General features: G+C 31.5%; 2 protein-coding genes across 3 annotated transcripts; both read right to left on the reverse strand.

The window, feature by feature from the left end:
- Positions 1-156: 156 nt before the first annotated feature.
- On the reverse strand, positions 157-5,063 carry LOC132729850 (antiviral innate immune response receptor RIG-I-like). Its single transcript, XM_060715689.1, has 9 exons — positions 5,051-5,063; positions 4,643-4,737; positions 3,436-3,681; positions 3,019-3,181; positions 2,065-2,151; positions 1,747-1,910; positions 1,045-1,186; positions 562-798; positions 157-185 (listed from the first exon to the last, which is right to left on the reverse strand). The coding sequence occupies exons 1-9, from the start codon at positions 5,061-5,063 to the stop codon at positions 157-159; spliced, it is 1,176 nt and encodes a 391-aa protein (XP_060571672.1).
- Positions 4,644-11,559, reverse strand: LOC132729852 (uncharacterized). Of its 2 annotated transcripts, none has more exons than XM_060715693.1 (10): positions 11,426-11,559; positions 9,683-9,815; positions 9,066-9,200; positions 8,478-8,849; positions 8,202-8,303; positions 7,831-7,920; positions 6,816-7,091; positions 5,613-5,693; positions 5,051-5,221; positions 4,644-4,737 (listed from the first exon to the last, which is right to left on the reverse strand). In XM_060715693.1, the coding sequence occupies exons 2-9, from the start codon at positions 9,786-9,788 to the stop codon at positions 5,097-5,099; spliced, it is 1,287 nt and encodes a 428-aa protein (XP_060571676.1). In that variant the 5' UTR covers positions 9,789-9,815; positions 11,426-11,559; the 3' UTR covers positions 4,644-4,737; positions 5,051-5,096. The 2 variants fall into 2 exon arrangements, with proteins under 2 accessions (XP_060571676.1, XP_060571675.1); XM_060715692.1 differs by having other exon boundaries at positions 5,051-5,224.
- Between the last annotated feature and the right edge of the window lie 8,407 nt (positions 11,560-19,966).

The following is a 19,966-nucleotide window of genomic DNA, read 5'->3' on the forward strand; positions in this document are numbered from 1 at the left end:
TTCCTTAAATTCATCCAATATTCGAATTTGGTCTTCTTCAGTCATGCCTTTAATTAAGTAACCATCAAACTTTATCTCCTTCACTCAGAGCTTACGAGGGTAGTTAAATATACAATGCAATAAAGTCATCAAAATTAACAAATATTTTACAATTTTCTATTTCATTTCTTCAACATTATCCCCTCCTACAGAAATAAAAAGGCATAAAAAAGTAAAATTAGTTAAAATAGCCAGTCACAATATTTAAAATACGGCAACTGTCATATCCAGGAATCACTTTCAGTAATTTTAAGCGCATTTAATTACCTAATTCTTCTGGTCCGATGTAACTAAATTAGGTATCCACCTGGCAGATATTCAAATGATTATTTAGAATCGTATGTGTTGACCCTTTTGATATTCGGGGTAAATGAAAGTCTGGCAACACAATGTGCATATGTTGACTTAAAAACTTTAAAAATCTCTTGTGCGCGAGTATTTCTATTTTTTGCCAAGTTTTTTTTTTTCATTTTTGGCAATGATATAAATTTGTTATAGTAATATCTTTTGCTTGACATGTACCTTTATCAATTCCTCTAGTGTCTTTTCCTATGAGAGGACTCACTTTTACGTATATTGACTTTAACTCTTCGTTGAGAAAAGCTGCCAAAGCTCTGCATGTTGCTCGTGTTTGAACAAAAACCATGGCTCTAGAGTTAGAATCTGCTTCCTTTCCAGCAAACAGATTTGATAAAATACTACTTAGAACATGCACGTTGGGATTGTCAGACTTCACTTTTCTTAAGTCTTTTTGTACCTCTGGAGTAAAATATAAACAAGAATAAGCTTAAATAATTCAATACATTTTATCGGGACAACCAAAAGCTGAAACTGCGAATTGCAAAAACCATTGTACCGTTTTATTTACCCGTTATAATGGAAGCTTTTTACAAACTTTTAGATTTAAACATAAATTTAATTCCAAGTTTACTTTTGTACTTAATAAAAGAAGCACCATATCACAGGTGTAGATGATTATGACCGAAATTATGAAAATTAAATAACCTTTCAGGGTTTCAAAGAGACATGATTCTTCTTTTGTAAAAGTTTCTGGGTGTTCAGCTTCTTCCTCGTGTTGACGCGCAAGGTAAAGTGCAACGTCTGTAGTTCTCAGTAACCTATTTATCTCTAATGCATTGTTGTAGATCTAAAATATTCAAAGAAAGAATGGATGGGATCATTTAAATTTTATTTTGTTGCATTTATGCAGTATTTATCATTTACATATTATGCAATAGACTGAATTACTAAGTTTACGCTGGCAAAGTCAGCGGTACTGACACAAGTGTATTTGTTTATCATGTTATCTATTTATTTACCGCTTTTTTTAAATAAATATTGCAATGGGCGTTCGTCACTTTTTTTACTGATAACCCATTTGTACTAATTTTTAGAAGCCAGTAAAAAGCTAGTGATGCCATAACAAACAACATGAAGCAGCAAAAGTTTATAGCGTTCAAATAGTAACTGTATAGGAAGTGTTGGAAAATCCTAATAATAAATTTTGGGAATTGTTCTTATACATCATGAACACGTATTTGTAAGCCTATATGCGATGCATTTTTTGCTTATCTCGTCAAATATATATAGTTGGTGACGGTTGCCGTGATTTGTCATGTCTAAATTCTATTTATCTGCAGATAATCTAAAGGGGTCTATGGAGATCAACTTGAATTTAATAATCTGTACGAAACATCTTTAACATACTTGAAGATATTTTCCACAGGAGACTACATTTCTTCCCCGACCTCTTCTTAGTGATTCTGCTGTCTTAGTTATGTCCGATATCCACTTTCCAAATTCCTTATCTTCAATATTCTTTGGACATTTGTGCATTATTTCTATCAAATTCGGTTCCGTCCATGCTAAATCTTCAAAAAAGGAATATGCACTTACTTTATACTCTGATTAAGTTATTTTCAGTTGTTCTTAATGCATTTCTTTGGGCTATAAGTAATAAGATTATGAACAAATATATGTTTTTAAATATATAATTTAATAAATATGAAAACTTGAAAAGTTTACCTTCAAGAAAATCAAGTGTTTTCTTCAATGCCACTAAAAGTATGCTTTTACATTGATCTGTTTGTCTCGCTTGCATTGGTATTTTGTCTATAAATAGAATGTTATAACTATCCTTTTCTCTGATACACAAATATAACATTTCTTTATAAAACAAAAACAATGTAAATTGAATTTTGCATGGTTTATATCGTATATTTAGTACGTTATTATTAAATTTACAATCTTCTTTTCTTTAACTCAAAGTGCCGTTTTCCGAGTTTTTAATATCGAATACGTCAAACCGTTTGACCCTCATCACTGTGTTTTCGTACGATTATTTCAAATGAAGAAGCTATCAAGCAAGAATACGGAACGTCAGTAGTTCTTTTCATGTGCCCGTACATTCCAGACTTAATGCACGGAGGCGCACCTGAGGCCTTCCTCTACAGACAAAGCTGGAAAGTAGCCATAACAATTACAGAGTGATAGTGCGACGTTAAAGTTTCCACTTTCACGCACCCTAAACAAATCTTATGTTGCTTCACTTTTACGAACATTTATATTTCTCATACTTTCTTCAACGAATAAATAAAAGTTGTTTTTAAACAAGAAGTAAATACAGTATAATTATGCTCTCGAAATGTAGAGTTTTGTTTTTGTTTATCGTTCTCTTCGAAAATACCTTGAAAGTAGACAGCCATGAGCAATTCCTTCGTTAAGATTAGCCTATTATGAAAGAAAGTCATTATTTTAAACAATTTATTGATAAAATGATAATCTAGTTGATTTTGTATCGAAATTATATTGCACTTTTATACATCATTGGTAATTAGTTCTTATATCGAAATTACTTTGAAATGTAGGCATAACATTTGACGTCTACCACTATAAAAATAAAACAGAGCAGAGAGAATAAATGAATGCCGTAAATTAGGAAAGTGTAGGTGTTTTATTGATGTTTTATGATAGCCGAACCTTCTTTTGGAATGCTGACATGCTTTGCTAGGTCATCTTTGTGCTTTTCTACTGTCGACAGATTTCTTACATCCAAACTTGCACACACATTAAATATGTGTTCAAGCGCATCTTGCTCTGATTTAGCTCGACCTGTACCAATAGATGCTGTCAGTCCAATGATCTAGTAATCAAAACAACTTCTATGTTAAAAAAGGCAGACATAAAACATGAACATGCACTTCAAAAATGTTTTATTCATTTCTGTGTATTTCATAACCGTAACCACAAATAGAACTTATTAATTCAAGAAATTTCGATTTTTCTTCAAAAAAAACTACAATCATTATAATATAATGTTACATCAATAAAATTCAAGCACGGGAACATAGAAAAACAAGCAGAACATGTCGTAAAGAACTTAATTTTTTAACTTACCTGTGGTAAGTTTTTTATTCCATTCGATTTCTCCAAAAGATATTTCTTCATAAGTGTGTTATATGGTTGATTGCGGATTGTATGATGACATTCGTCAAACACCATTAATGAAAATACCGACAAACTTTTAACATCTGTGTTCAGATTATTGACAAGAATTTGTGGTGTGAATAGGAATATGTCATTATCTTCAAGAAATGCATTTAGCATCATCGCCTCATCTGTGTCCCCTTTCAAATGTTGGACCTTCAATTAAAATGTCTTTGTTTAAATTTTATCATAAAAATTCAATTATATAGTTCCTGAAAGATCCATTAGGCCAAAGAAATGATATTATTTTTTATTGCTTAAAATCAGTTGTTTTCCTTGTGTGTGTGTGTGCGTGCGTGCGTGCGTGTGTGTGTGTGTTCAGTTACGGTTTCAAAAAATAGCTCATTGACAATATAGCTGAAGCATCTTTTGCTGGATGTAAGTACATTGGTAGTCATCAAGTATAAAAACTGAGGTCAAATGCCACTTATATTATACTCAATGAACACTTTCAGGTGACAGTCCATTATGTAAATAATAAAAAAAAACATTTGTGTCCATTCTAAAAGGGATGCACAGGCAAAAGTTTCATTTCTTCGTTTTCAATTTTTCATTCGTTATTCTGTAAATGTTCCCAAAATGAATACATTAGGCAGTCACAGGAATAAAACTTTTTCTCCTTATGGAAGCATAAAAATGGTGGTTTCCTAACTTGACCTACGTAGGTCAGGTAAGACGTTAAGATTTCACAATATTATCACAGTGAAAACGTTAAAGAACATGTCAAATGAATTACTTAGACCTTTTTCAATCATACAATATTCATAATATCTGTTAACTCCAGGGTTTGTTCAAGTTACATGACTTGTTTTGAAACTACTCAATGGTTCTGTCTACGTCTAAATTTCGTTCAACATATATAGATATATTTACCCTTCAAACCCAAACTGTATAGAATTTATACAAAAATTCATGATGGGACATCCAAAAAAAGTCATTTAAGTGTGGTCTGAGTACAAAAGATCATTTTAATATTTTTGTTATTAATTTGCCTGAGTATCCCTTAAAAACAGAAAAAAAATGTTCTCACTGGTGACAGTTAATGTGCCTTAAATTATTGTCATTTACAGAATCTTACAACATATTTCAAAAAAGATAATAAATGTTAACTATTTACATTCGCATAAGGCAATCGCTGGGAAATGAAGTTCTTTTGCTGCTCTACAAGTATTCCATTGCGAGCCATGAATACAACTTTTCTTTTCTTTCCTCCTGATCAATGAACAGAGAAATAAAAATACTACAGTACTGATAAACAATTACAATGTATAAGTATTCTTTAATGAAAAGTGTGTGATTCTTTTTTCAAATTCTCTATTTTACTTTAAATTTCCAAAATCATTTAATTTCAAACAAAATCAATATAAATATATAAATATAAAGATTCTTACTTTTAAGAAATTTGAGCTTAAAATACCATGCTTTTGTAATTTTCTTATTTAAAAAATGAGACTTAGTTTTATTCTTGCGTTCAAACCATTCATTTTGAAACTTTAAGAACAAATTTAAGTTAAAGAGAATTTACCTTCAGTTGGCATATTTAAATGTCTGTCAATAATGTGTGTTGCCACCTATGTTTTTCCACTTCCAGTCGGAGCAACTATGATAGTGTTTTCGCCTGCTAATGCCTTCTCTGCAAGTTCGTGTTGGAAAGGATACAATGTCTCTTCGAGAGATTTTGACTCCGTTGTTTCATCTGCTATAAATCACAATATCAAGTGATTATCACCACGGATCATAGACACTTTGAAATATCTTTTAGAGTAAAATTAGTTTAATTGGTGATAAATATATGTTTCCTGTAGTAAGTTTATTTTAACGTATTTGTACCAAATAGGAATATATAAAGAGAGAAAAGAGTTGCTAAGAGTGTTGTATAAACCCAGTTACACATAAAAGCAGTGACTACAAACTTGATATTGTTACGGTTAAAAAGTTATATATCATATTCTATATCGTGACGTAAAATAAACATGATGAAAAAGCGAAAAATCGTTATAGAAAATACAGGCAGACGCTAGCAAGTTTATGTGAAAACAAATCTAGAGGTTTTATCATAAAATATTTAAATATTAAGCAGACGATACCGTCACTGAAATCGTCAGATTCTTCTGTCTCGCTTGTCAGCTCTTCTTTTACAGGAATTTCATCATTTTGAGCATCTGTATCTGTTTCAAATATTACATATCATATTATATAGTGATTATTTATTTCCCTTTTCTTCATGATTACTAGTTGTTTCCCTTAGCAAGAAACTTTACACTCATTGCTTAGTACTGGTTGGTTCCAGGAACGGATTCGAAAGTGTGCCTTTAAGCTTATACCTTCCTACACAATTAAACTGAAAAATATTCTGTATAAACCATAGATAAACTTTGCTCAATTTTTGGCAAATTCTTTTTTGCAGAAATTTATTGAAATTTAGTAAATTCTTCCTGAATATGTCTGCTTTGAAAATGGGGATGTATAAGTTAGTCTCGGAAGCTGTATTTAGTCTATTCTTATAAAAACTGCCAATTTTATTATGACACTATGACACTATGTAATCGTACTGTGAGTACCTGTAGTGTATAGAGTTTAAAACATTACATATCTTCTCTGTGTATATTCAAAATATGTATATTTTACATGTTATAAGAGACTGTATGGTAAATGTCAGGTTTTTTTAAATATCAAATTTTTGCATAATATATCTTAAATCAAATTCTTTCTACAAACTTTTATATAGAATATGCATAACTTCATTGTCTCTAATGTCGTAATTTGCTATCGTCTTTTTAATGTTTGCTACGCCTTTCATATAGTATTTAAAAATTTTAAGAAAGACTCGAGACTGTGAATATTTCAAATATGAATAAAATTGATTGTCATTTTATACATAATTGATTGTAATGCAATTGTGCTGGAAACACTCTCCAATCTCATAGAACCAACCATTTCTAAGCAATGAGTGCAAATATTTATTGCTCAGGGCTACAACGCGTTCCCCAGGACGTTGTTTAAAAAAACATTAGATTACGCGGTCAATGCGTTTTCGGGGACGAATAATAAGAAATTTGCCTTACAAAACGTATAATTCTGTAACGAAATAGACACATAATTATTGATTTTTATAATGTTTGATATTTTCAGATTTTTTATGTGTATTGCCTTTAATTAAGTCAAATATTGTACTTCTTACAGAAAGTTTTGCGGATATTGAGCAAACTATTCTATGAATTGTTTACCGACGACAAAATATCTATTTTTCTAAATTTCATTTTCTCATGTTTTTCTCTTTACAAACTTACCATTTTGTGTTGTATTCTCAGCTGTTACATCAGACTCAAAGTTCCTTCCTTCTGGTGGTGCTCTTTCTCCAAGTTGTGTACTCGCATTCACTTCTGTTGCATCACCTTGAAAGGCTATGGTACCATCGGTATGTTCACTGCAAGTGTTCAAGGCAAGCCTGTCCAGAGATAAGCATGAGTCGTTTGCTTCCTTCGCATGTGGCCCAATATCATCTACTTTAAGAGCATAAGGTGTATTAACCTGTTCGTCGATTTCTTCCAGAGCATCTTCATATTCTACATGATAGCAAATGTGAAATTACAGCACAGACAAAACTGCGTGTACATATCTGTTCCAACAAAATGGTAAATTGTTTGCATTTGTAATTGCACGCAATTGACACATTTACGTATAACACCTTATGCTTCATAAAAAGTAATATGTAGAAAAAGTATGAGTTTATATAGTAAAGGTAAAGGTTTTGTTTATTATAGTGTCACCCTACTAAAAGAGCCAGCCATTTCTGACTAATAAGACACCTTTTGCTTGCATACCATGTACCTCCCAACTCCTACCACTATGGCAGGCGCCAGGCGGATAGAAATCGGTAATCATTCATTTCAACTACCTCGCGGCTCACGAAGCGGCCATTTCGGAACGAGTCGCACGAGAAACATTCATCCTTCAATTAACGCTCCCCGTGCGGCTCGAACCTCCGACCTCCCGATCCGAAGGCGAACGCCTTAACCACTAGGCCAACTGTACAATATAATTAGTAGGACAATCAGCAAACAAGTTGGTACGATGATAATGTTTTTCTAAACGCAGAACGTTGCTAATGTTATGTAATTTTTTGTTGAAACAGCTTGTTGATATAGCGGGTTGGTCTGACTGCTGGTTTGCGTGTTTTCTATCACACATGAACAACCGTTATAACCATTTGAAACAATCCAAAAAAAACAATCCAAAAATACCTATTGACCTTCAACCGAACGTAACGCACATGAAACAAAAATTGCAGAAACCTGTACTTACCAGAAAAACTGGAAGATGATTCATAGTCATTTTTGTCTGTTTCTGAAACCATGCAATGACTGGCCATGTCAGTAGCTACGCTAGAATACTCTACCAAATAAAGTAATGTTGCAATTTTCAGATTAGTTGAAATTGGTTGGTTTTATCAATCGTTAAAGCATTTTAACAACATTAAATAAGATATTTGTTGTTTTTTTAGTATTTATTCAGCTCAATCTACAACACTCTTTACTGCAAACAACAGAATGAAAGCCATTCTAACATGACAATACATTTTCAATTATATATCTTACAAGTTACGATCAGACTACTTAGCGTCGTATGGTTAGAGTTGAAAGATTATAAATAATCAAACGAGTGATTCATCATACCTGTAAGAACGTGTTCTTGAATGTCATCGTACTTTATTGATACAGGTACTTTCGTTTCAGAGGTCTCAACAGGCATATCTTTTTTATCATTCACTTCTGATTCTATAATCACGAGAAGAAAGAAAACGTGTATATGTCAGAAATATCAAAATGTTTTTACATTCAAAGGAATTGAAAAGAGCTTTTTGTTATTGACAAAAATACATGAAGAAATTTTACTGTTACTAGTATATGAGTGGATTTAAATCATTGAATCAATAAATGAATTAATCTCACCATGACAAAATCGGAATCGTTCGGGGGATTGCAAAAAGTCTGGCTCGATTTCTTTGACAATGTGTTTGAGGTTCTTTTGAACCAATACATCGAGAAATTGATAATACCATTCGCCTGGAGCCAGTCTGCATTGCATTCTGTCTAAAAGCACAATTGTTGCATATGTGTTCCCTTTATTCTGATATTGAGCACGAATTAATTCGACATCCGTGTCATTTATAACTTTTCTTGAAAAAAGCTCAGCAACGATATCCATTGCATCAATAGTCTTCTCTAAGTAGGATATGAATACTCGAATAATTGCCCTTTCGCGTTCATCTTTCACACTTGGTTTGCCGTCTGTTTCCAGTAAGGACTTGATGTAGACATATTCTGTAGATCAAATTAAAAACCATTTTAGTCAGTTATGTAATTTTTAAATATGAAAAAAGTTGACAAATTTAACTTTTGGTTATTTGGATAAGTTGTAAAAAAGTTGTAAAAACGTGCAAGGACGATGGGTGGCGACTTTCAGATTCAGTTGTGAATACAAGAATGTCAAAATCCCAAGGGTTGAGTATCGCAGTATGTTAATATCTTAAAATTTACCTGCATTTTCTAAAGCGGTCAGTAATGATTTCCATTTTCCCATTGCAGATGATTTCCGAAGACAGTCGATCATCATTTCATTAGCTTTAAAAGGATCGGCAGCTATAAATATCTGCTTCATCTTTGAACAGTCGTCTTTAATTTAAGAGCATAATAATTACACAAATATGCAAATATTTTAAAGATGAAATGACCGATGAAATTAATCATCAGAATCATCTCACATAATTTAATGTGATATTTAATGTGATAAAACGTTGTTTTCGGTTTTGATAGTGTCTTTAGAGTTTATTGCGATAAGAAAATGATAAAGTGCGAATAAAAAAGGATCCGAAATGAAATTATCATAAAGAGTACCTTATTACGTGGCTTTCACTTTGATATTCTAACATTGTAAATTAAAATGAAAAATAAACACAATATAGCACTTATGTTTGGTAGCTAAAATGGCGACGGTTCTTTTTCGTATACATTATCTTATTGTTATTTCTAGTGTGTTTACTCATCCAGCAGTACGCAAAATATGGAATATAGTCACCCAGACCAACAAACAAGTGGGAATTTATTTTCGTGCACGCTGTAGATTTAGAATGTAAATCCAATTGGTGTATATTTACCAGAAGGTATAATTGAATCTGCCTCGAGATGAGAAATGACGGATGGTTCTTTGATGCATCTTGTAATCTCCTGACTGAAGAACAACAATCGTTCCTCAACTTCCATTTCACCTGTTCTCCTTCCTTTCCTAACCTATTGAACGCATTGAAATGAATATTTATATCATTCGGTTAGAGTTCCCTTCATAAATTAGGTAACATGTTCTTTTATTATTCCTGAATTTCTTTGTTTATTTATTATTTGCATAAAAATGAATTCAAGTTTTACACTATAAATGAACACAACGTGTTCATTATATTTTTTTTAAATAAAACACAAAAGACTTTTATTCAATCAAGCAGTATACTAATGCGCCTTTAGAAAATGTAACATTTGCCGATTCTATCTAAACCTTAAGTAAGTGATAGTGTAAAACACCAATATTCAGATAAACATATGTTTTTATTTGTTATATAATACACAGATTAAAATTCTTTATAACATTCCAAGATACTTGAACCATAAACACTACGTTTACAAGATTGATTTCTAATTTTATATCATTTCTGTTTTTGAAAAGTCAAACGACCGAATTTAATCAATATTTCATAAGTATAATTTTACCCCAGTGTATAAACTAGTCAACTTTCAAGGTTCAAGTTAAAATATATAAGCTCCAATGACAGATACCATGATCGGAAGTAGCAGAAACTTGTAATTTCAAAACGTGGTACGCATTTAATTATAGAAGCCTCGCAAGACATGGTAAAGAGATTTTATTAATCCACTGCGGTATTAAGTAACAGGTAAAGTGCATAATAATTAGCAGGTACTTTATAGATACGTGTACACCTAACACTTTAAATTGACTATACAAATATCTGTTATCAGTCTATTTCTTTACACGGCAAGGTTTTAATCACATTGTATGAACATGCATAGAATAAATGATAATAAAAAGCCAATAACGTAATAATATACATGCTCGCATAATATAATTTTATTCAACTCGTTTGATTAAGACAGTAATGGAGCTACACAAATATAATACTCTATATATCAGATACCCAAAATAAAATCTGTTTAATGTGCAAATGAATCATTTTTCAGTGACGAGCTAACATTTAGCGCGTCTTTACACTAAGTTTGTTTAACGCAAATGACGTAAAATATATGCTCGGCTTTTTAAGTAGTCGCAAAATCGGCACGGGTATGTGATAAATCCTATCATGCATGTCCGAGTCCCACGACACAATCTCGCAAGTTTTCACAATTTAAACCGTAACATGATTATTAAAGATCCTGTAACACATTTTTTTTTGGTTTTAAATCATAAATATGATGCTCAAATGAAGATTTATCAATACTGTATGTTCCAAAAAGCTTTATTTATAAAAAAATATTACCGAATTTAACATTTCCTTTAAATAAAGGGAGGTAACAAAAAATCATTTTCTATAATTAAAGTCAAATTTTACAATAAGAAATGAATGCATATATTTTAATGATTACATATAATATGCACAAATATTTGCAGTACATATTTTAAATATTCTTCGATGTTTGAAAACTGTTTTATTTTGCATAATTATGTACATATATATAATTTCACTTAATGGTGTTTACCACTTTGATCAAAACATACAGGATCTTTAAAATCAAAAGTAGAATGTCGTTTACAATTTGTTAAATGTTTATTGTTATTTTTAGATAAATAAACCTGGTATGAATAATTAAAAGGTAATATCTAACTTGCACAGTACCTTCCAATGAATATCTATCTGAAAATTGTCATTTTGCTCCCTTTATTTTATATGCACTTATGATATTTTAAGGTATTCTTATGATTTAGATTTTCTGAAAATCATGCGACCTACTCGTTTATCTATTTATAAATATTCAATACGACCGCTTTCGGATCTGTCGGATATTGATTGCATAATGTATAGACGTAAATAATGAAGGATATATCGGCCCGTAAAGCTATAAGGATCTTTTGTCAAACGAAACAAATATCTTTAAAACATACATTATTAATCATACCAGATTATGACGAAATATGCGGAAGAATATAGCCTGAATGAGATATAAGAAAATGACGTAGGCGCTAGCCAAGATCAAGGCTAAATTCTCCCGTATATCCTGTCAACAACTTGCATAACGAATGTTTAAGTATGCAAATTGTTATTAACTACAAGTTCATAGAAAAAACAACACCAACTTAAGACACTTTTCATCAAAGTGCCTAATATTTCCACGCCTGTGATGATTACGCGACACCGGAAAAGGATAACGTTAAGACAATCAACGGCTATGTAAAAGCTGCGCAATCAATTGTTTTTCAAGTACAAAGTCATCATTGTGGTGAAACTGTTAACTAAGGAAAATTATAACCAAAACCTTTACAAAACAAAAAACAAAACAACCGAAAGGAAACCAAATTCTGTGTATATGGTTAAAACACTGCGTTGCTGTAAAAATTTGTAAAACAAACTCTTTAAGGATTAGGCATAATCAAGTTATAACATCTTTTTAGGAATTCCCGAAAATTCAATTTTAGATGTTTTTTTTAGTCTTTAATAAGTTGTCCTCAAGTTGTAAAAATATTTGTTCCGTTGCAAATGAAATGCAAATTTCATCAAAGATTTTAATCCCTTTGGCTTTTTATTGAAAACAATAACATAAATCAGATAATCTAAAAAAAAAAAATCTCAGGACTCATCGTCAATACAATACAAGATACAAGAAACATTACTTTAAGTCGGTTTACAAATTACAAGATAACATTAGCTAATAAGCCATTTACCGACAACAACAAAGACATAAAACATATTTACTAACATATAACAGATCTGAAAAGTAAAAACATTTAAAGCTAGTAGCATCTATAGGCATGAAATAAAAGTAGCAAGATTTAGGATGACAAATTAAAGCAATGTTTAATGAAATACACAGTACTGTATTAAAGGGACAATCAGTTTATAAGTAATAAACTACTGTAGTATAGAATGAGCTGACAATTTAAGTACATGTATGATACATGTAGCAAAGTGAAATAAATAAAAATAATTATCACACACCCGTGCCGATTTTGCGACTCCGTAAATATGGTATTGCACGGCCGTGCATATATTTTGACGTGACGTCATTAGCGTTATACAAACATAATGTAATGACGCGCTAAATGTTAGCGTTATACTATAGGCGCGTCAATGAAAAATGACTCTTATTTCTCTTTAACCGGTCTTTATTTTGGGTATGTGATAAAAAGAATATTAAATTCGTGTAAGTTCATTACTGAAATTATTGCACTCGTTGAATAAAATAATATTATGCTCGCCAGAGGCTCGCATAATATAACTTTATTCAACTCGTGCAATAAATTCAGTATTGAACTTACACTCATTCAATATCCTCTATTTATAATATAAAAATATAAATTGATTAAAATAGTAAAAGTTAACATCTAGAGATTATACATAATTACATATTTACTAAAAAGAAATTAATTGACTTACTTAAAAAATTCATGTACATAAAAGTTTTATGACAGAGCTAAAACTGCATGAAAAAAAAAGTTAGATAAAGCACATACAGGATAACAAACAAAGTTAACTAAAATTAAGTTGCATGCACAGCCAAATGGAAGGAAAATAAGGGGTTTTAATTAAACAAACATACAAGCCAGACAGCAAGGGCACAACTTGCATAAAAATACTGGGGTTTAAAGGAAAAATAACATACAGCATTTAAATCAAAGCAAACTAAAAAGGGATGCACAAAAAAACAAAAGCAAACAAACAAGCAGTCTAAGCATTTTACATAAAACTTAGCAAATTTACAAACACATAGCACATTTACAACTAGGGCCACTCCAGACCTGGATCAGTCTCCCAAACTCTTTGTAGTTTTTAACCTTGTGGATGTCATTAGGGAGACTTTTCCATATCTGAACGTCTTCAAACCTAAAAGAATTCTTACCGTATGTTACTGTCTTTACCCTTGGAATATTTACACGTTTTAGATACCTAAAAGAATAATTGGGATTTTTACATTGAATTAAATCATTTATATATGGTGGTGACTTTTCGTATAGGCATTTAAACACTTCTTTGGCTATACTTTTAAGTCTTGTGTCATATCTAGAAATAAAATAATTGAATACTATTCTTAGAGTTCTCTGCTGGAGTTTTTCAAGCTTGATTGTGTCTAATTTAGAGCAAAAATGCTAAACTAGAGGACAGTAGTTAAAATTCGACCTGATAAAAGATTTGTAAATAAGAAGATGACATTCTGAATGTCAAAATTTCCTGACTCTTAAAAGATAAAAGGAAATAATTACTGAATGTTCGTGTTTGTGTGGCTTGTCTGTTTATTTTAACTCTTAAAAGCACATTTAATTGATTGGCAGCTTTTTTACACATTCTGATGACCTGCATATCAAAGTTAAGTAAAAAGATTTTACACAATCATCACATTGTATTGTTACATAATCAATTTGAAACTTTTTTAAGTGTTCATTTGTAATTTTCGCGAATTTTAAAATTTGTTGTTTTTTATGCCCCCATAATGTGGGAGCATATAGCGTTGCACTTGTCCGTCCGTCCGTCCGTCCGTCCGTACGTCCCGAAATCTTGTGAACGCAACTCCTCTTAAACCGGATGGCAGATTTTGCCTAAACTTACAGGGACGAACAACCTTAATGTGTAGATGGTAGTAAAGGAAGGAATTTTCGCTGCGACCAAATTTAACAGAATTATGGCCCTTTGTTGATTTTTTCATTAGATACTATGTAGAAATTTTGTGAACGCAACTCCTCTTAAACCGGATGGCAGATTTTGCTTAAACTTACAGGGATGAACAACCTTAATGTGTAGATGGTAGTAAAGGAAGGGATTTTTGCTGCGACCAAATTTAACAGAATTATGGCCCTTTGTTGATTTTTTCACTATATACTATGTAGAAATTTTGTGAACGCAACTCCTCTTATTCCGGATTGCAGATTTTGCTTAAACTTACAGGGATGAACAACCTTAAGGTGTAGATGGCAGTAAAGGAAGGAATTTTCGCTGCGACCAAATTTTACAGAATTATGGCCCTTTGTTGATTTTTTCACACTATACTATGTAGAAATTTTGTGAATGCAACTCCTCTTAAACCGGATGGCAGATTTTGCTTAAACTTACAGGGATGAACAACCTTAATGTGTAGATGGCAGTAAAGGAAGGAATTTTTGCTGCAACCAAATTTAACAGAATTATGGCCCTTTGTTGATTTTTTCATTATATACTATGTAGAAATTTTGTGAACGCAACTCCTCTTAAACCGGATGGCAGATTTTGCTTAAACTTCCAGGGATTAACAACCTTAATGTGTAGATGGCAGTAAAGGAAGGAATTTTTGCTGCAACCAAATTTAACAGAATTATGGCCTTTTGTTGATTTTTTCATTATATACTATGTAGAAATTTTGTGAACGCAACTCCTCTTAAACCGGATGGCAGATTTTGCTTAAACTTCCAGGGATTAACAACCTTAGTGTGTAGATGGTAGTAAAGGAAGGAATTTTTGCTGCGACCAAATTTAACAGAATTATGGCCCCTTGTTGATTTTTAGTTTTCAACTTGTGGCACATGTAGTCCAATAAATATTTGACCTAGAGTCATAAGATTGACAGAACAGTGGCGTGTGGGGGCATCCGTGTCCTATGGACATTTCTAATTCACATGCGAAAACATTAATCTGACACAACAGCAAAGTCAATTCCCGTCAAAATAAAATGTACAGTAAGATATCACAAGTTGAAATAAAGTAAAATATATCATTTTTCAAACGATATATTTCAATATTTTTTTTATTTTGTGAATCAAAATAGGTTTTTTTTTCTATTTTGCAAAACTACTTGCACTGTCATCAAAATGATCCAACATGATATTGCAACGTCTGTTCATACAACTTACTCATATCTCTGTTTTGATTAAATTAACAATCATTCCTACGAAAGTATTTAATTCGCACAGTGTGTAACACTTCTACTTCCTGTAAACTGGTTAAAGTATATATGCTCCCTCCCGGGAAAGGTATGATAAATGGAAGTAGCATGTGCTTGTAATTGTAAGACAGGGTGTGTACATGACTTATTAAAAACATTGCAAGACACGGTACAGTAATTTCGTATGTCTACTGTGATTCAGGTATGAAGATTGTAAGTTTCAGCATATACTCGTATAACATCTAAAAATTGAATAAAGCTTTATTTCTGTTCCCTGCAGATTGCAGTTAATTTTAAAAGAATAAGTCTAAAACGCCTGTATGAAAGAAAATATTGGTATGTTTTCTTTTTTAGCGAACCGCCAATACTTGATACCACTTAAACCGTATTCAAAATAGCAGCATTATATTTTGTCCGGGAAGTTTTATTCTGCGTTCAATATTCACGTACACACATGTAAAATAATAGAAACATTTTATGTTACAACCCTTTCGAGAATAAATCATGGTGGTTGGTGAGATGGGTGCATGTGTCCGTATTCTATCCACATCTTTTGGAAACAAACGGCATATATACTCGTAAATATATTATTATTACTCAATCATGCATTACAAATCTACACTTCGAAGCAAAAGCTTCATCACTATATGATTTATCGGCAGAAACTCTGATCAGAAATTTCAAGAGTTGCACCGAATACTAAGCAATTATGATAACACAGGCCATTTAATCCTGCCTAGCAATGTAACAGATCAAATAAATAAGCTAGAAAATTAAGATGAATTTGGATAAGAAGGGTCTTCATTTAATATCAACAAAATAGTATTCGACATCACGCATCATATTCTCGTCTTTTGTTTCCTATTTGCATATACCATTTGTCTTCCCATGCCCATAACCGTCAAAACAAGAGATCAAAAGTTCGTCGCTTTTGTGAACTCAAAGGTCAATGGTCTATGTCTGTTTTTCTATGAATGTAACGGCTTTCCTTTCTTAAGCTTATAAAGGAAGTAAAAGAAAATATCATCTCAAAGGTAACATGGAAAAACATTGAACATACTCGATAAAACCGAGCCTGAATATTGCATGTTTGTTTAGATGTAGCCAGTTAATGGTGAAAGCTACAGCTTACGTCCCAAGCACGAATTTAGCAGAATTCAACATTTGAACATAGAAAATTAAAAAAAAAATCCGTACATGTTTGCATTAGGCCGTGATCATGAAACATTCAATGGAACACGTTCGTACTACACATAAATCAAAGCACAGAAGGCGCTGAATTTGTTTGGGTCTCAGAATGTCAGAAAGGTGAAGGTTGTGAGATTATAAACCAATTTGTTTTTGTACAGTGCCACTGTAGTAATTTGGATATAAGACTAATTGCAACTCTGATATTCAATTCAATGTTTATTTGACTTAAACAATTAAAAAAAAAATGAGTTGTCTTAACTGGGATTTGAACTTTAGACCACTCGCTTTCTAAGCGAGCGTGCAAACCCTTCGACAAGTTATATGTTAACGGCCTGAAGAAAACCATATTATTCTAAATTTATTATTTCGACGCTAAACCTGTTGTTTAACACATATGTAAATAATCATGGAGCTTTATAAGCATGTATATCTATAAAGAATAAAACAATATTAGAAATCTTCGACCATTCGGGAACTATTTTGCTTGAAAATTAATGCGCCTGTCATTTGACAATCTTTACAAAGTTATCTCCCCTGAATTTTTCGGCGTTAGTGTACATATAAAGGGAAGTAACCGCTTTAAAAAAGCGGACTACTTTCGGCATTTGAAATTAACAGCATCAGGGTTTGAAATTTTGCTACCATTATTTGTTTGATCTGACGACCCAAACAAATAAAAACGGCGTGTAGACCCCAAGCAAAAAATCAGTTTGTCCTAAAGCCAAATGAGAAGTTCCGATAAAACATTAAAAAAGCGTCAGATGATTAATCAGGTCCAAATAGAGTTAAAACGACAAATATATGAACAAAAGCATATTGTTTAAGGAATCAGGATCACGTTTTATCATTCCTAAATTTGACTGTATACAATCAATCATTTAGATAAATGAACTGTTGACCTGTTCCTGCGTTATATTTAGTGTTATTTATGATCACAAGACCAAAATATATAAATAATGACTGAAGAAAAAAAGGAATAAAGTAATTCAATCACTTGATTGATTTGTGATAGGCATGGATTTGGCTGCTTTTAAAGTTGATATGATAAGCAAATCCAAATTTCATGAAATATATGATCTACTAAATCATAAATAAGAATATACTGCCATGAAAACAGTAATTTTTACGTTATAAATTATGTTTTAATTTATTTCTCTACATGATTAAAGAGTATTTTCCCATTAAATTCAATATCATCATTATAAAAGTGTCGGTATGATATCGCATATTCTAAAATGCGTTTTACTCCACTTATAAAATAGATACTGACTTTGAGTGATGTGTATAACACAGAGCACTCAAAATCAAAGTATAATTCCATTCTAACACGTCAAGAAAAAAATACTTGTATAGTTGGACTAGATTTTTGGTGGTTAAATTTGTTTGTTCTCAGATGTTCTAATAGCAACGTTAAAGGCATCTCCAGTCGGTTGAAAATAACTCTCGTTAAATCTACCGTTTTGCACAAACATTTTGAGAATAACAAATTTTGAAAATGTTGATTTAGTTTTAGTGCTTTTTTTATTTCTTTAATTTATATTTTTCAAGCGAAATACAGAGTATTTTTAAATTAGTAAAATAAAAATAGTGAAATAGAAGTTATATTAATTTTACTGTTTTGCAGCATTGAAATAGCGTACTTTTTGACGGCTTTTGCATGCGCTGTTAGGTGCTGCATTGTGGCATCACGATAACAACACTTCAAACGTCCGTACTGCGTTAATGACTGAATTAAAGACATTGGTGTTTTATTTATCGTCTTTGACCATTTTTGACCATTTTCTATAATTCTAGATAATTTTCAAAGCAAAATACAACAAAAAGTTGTTTAATATATCAAATTTCTTTCAAACAAAATGGCGCCGTCAATGTGTTGGTTCAACATGCAAATACGGAGGGAAAAAAATAAGAACGGCGAATGCATTATGGTAGAATAACGCGCGTTTCCGGCCTTCATTGTTAATTTAGAGGAATTTCCGATAGTGTTAGAATACTGGTTTACTGGATTTTGTATGAATAGAAATTTATAAAAAAAAAGAAGTTTAAAGAAAATTTCGTTTCATTTATCATTATTTTATGTCCTTAAAAAGTATCGATTCTTTAGCTAAAATTGGTAAAAACCACAAATTACCGGAGCCAAACGTGACTTACTCATTGTCATTAATCCATTGCGAATTAGCCAGTGCAACAGCTTAGGGTCTCCGCTTTACGACTGAATAAATTTCTTTAATATTATGGACATCACAAAAATCTCTGATATTGTGCAACTCAATAAAACGGAAGAAAATGTTTATCATAATTTTTGTAACCTTGTACTGTAGATTACTAAGTACAGTTAATACAGTATAAAAATCTTATTTTTAGATAAAGCATGTGGTTTACAATATCCAACCGGAAATTAAAACCTCCCCAACATGTTAATGTTAAAGTTATTTTGTTAAGTTTGATTAAGTACAATCTGTAACATGAAACTCTTGAACAGCCCAGTTAAGTCAAATTTATTGCATTGAAACCTCAAAGCATTTCCTTAACAGGGAATCTAAATTAATTAAAGGCAGAGCTTGGAGATAGTCACAAAATAAATTATGAACTGTAAGGACATTAAATAATGAACGCGTTCATTGTCTTCACGAGAAAGTATAATTGGTACGAAAATTGATTGTAGCTTCATTCTGTAATAATTTCATTCGTAAAAGGGAAGATTTTCAAGTTCAATTTACATTTCACATTTCTAATCTTAAAATGAAACACAAATATTCAAGTGCACTCAAAATACATTATTTGAGTAGAAATCAAGATTCTAATTTGATATTGAACTTAAAATGGAAATTGCGTCATAAATATGATTATTTTGCATTCTTACGTTGTACAGTTGCTTTTTTCTTTAAATCTGTACGATCTGATCTGATTTTGATGACGTTTTTTTTTAAATAAATTAACTATAAAAAGCTTCATTTAGAACCTTAAAATTGTCAGGGTTTTTTTTCAGTATCATATACTTACATTGTGCCCATCATTTCCCCTACTTGAAAAAATGACATTAGGTAGAATCGTTCTATAACAATTACTTTTCCTTCATTTGTTTTAATTTTACATGTACTTAGTTTAAAAAATTATCGAAA

This window comes from Ruditapes philippinarum, unplaced genomic scaffold (genome assembly GCF_026571515.1).
Source record: "Ruditapes philippinarum isolate M1 unplaced genomic scaffold, ASM2657151v2 ctg6625_1_1_1_1, whole genome shotgun sequence".
NCBI lineage: Eukaryota > Metazoa > Mollusca > Bivalvia > Venerida > Veneridae > Ruditapes > Ruditapes philippinarum.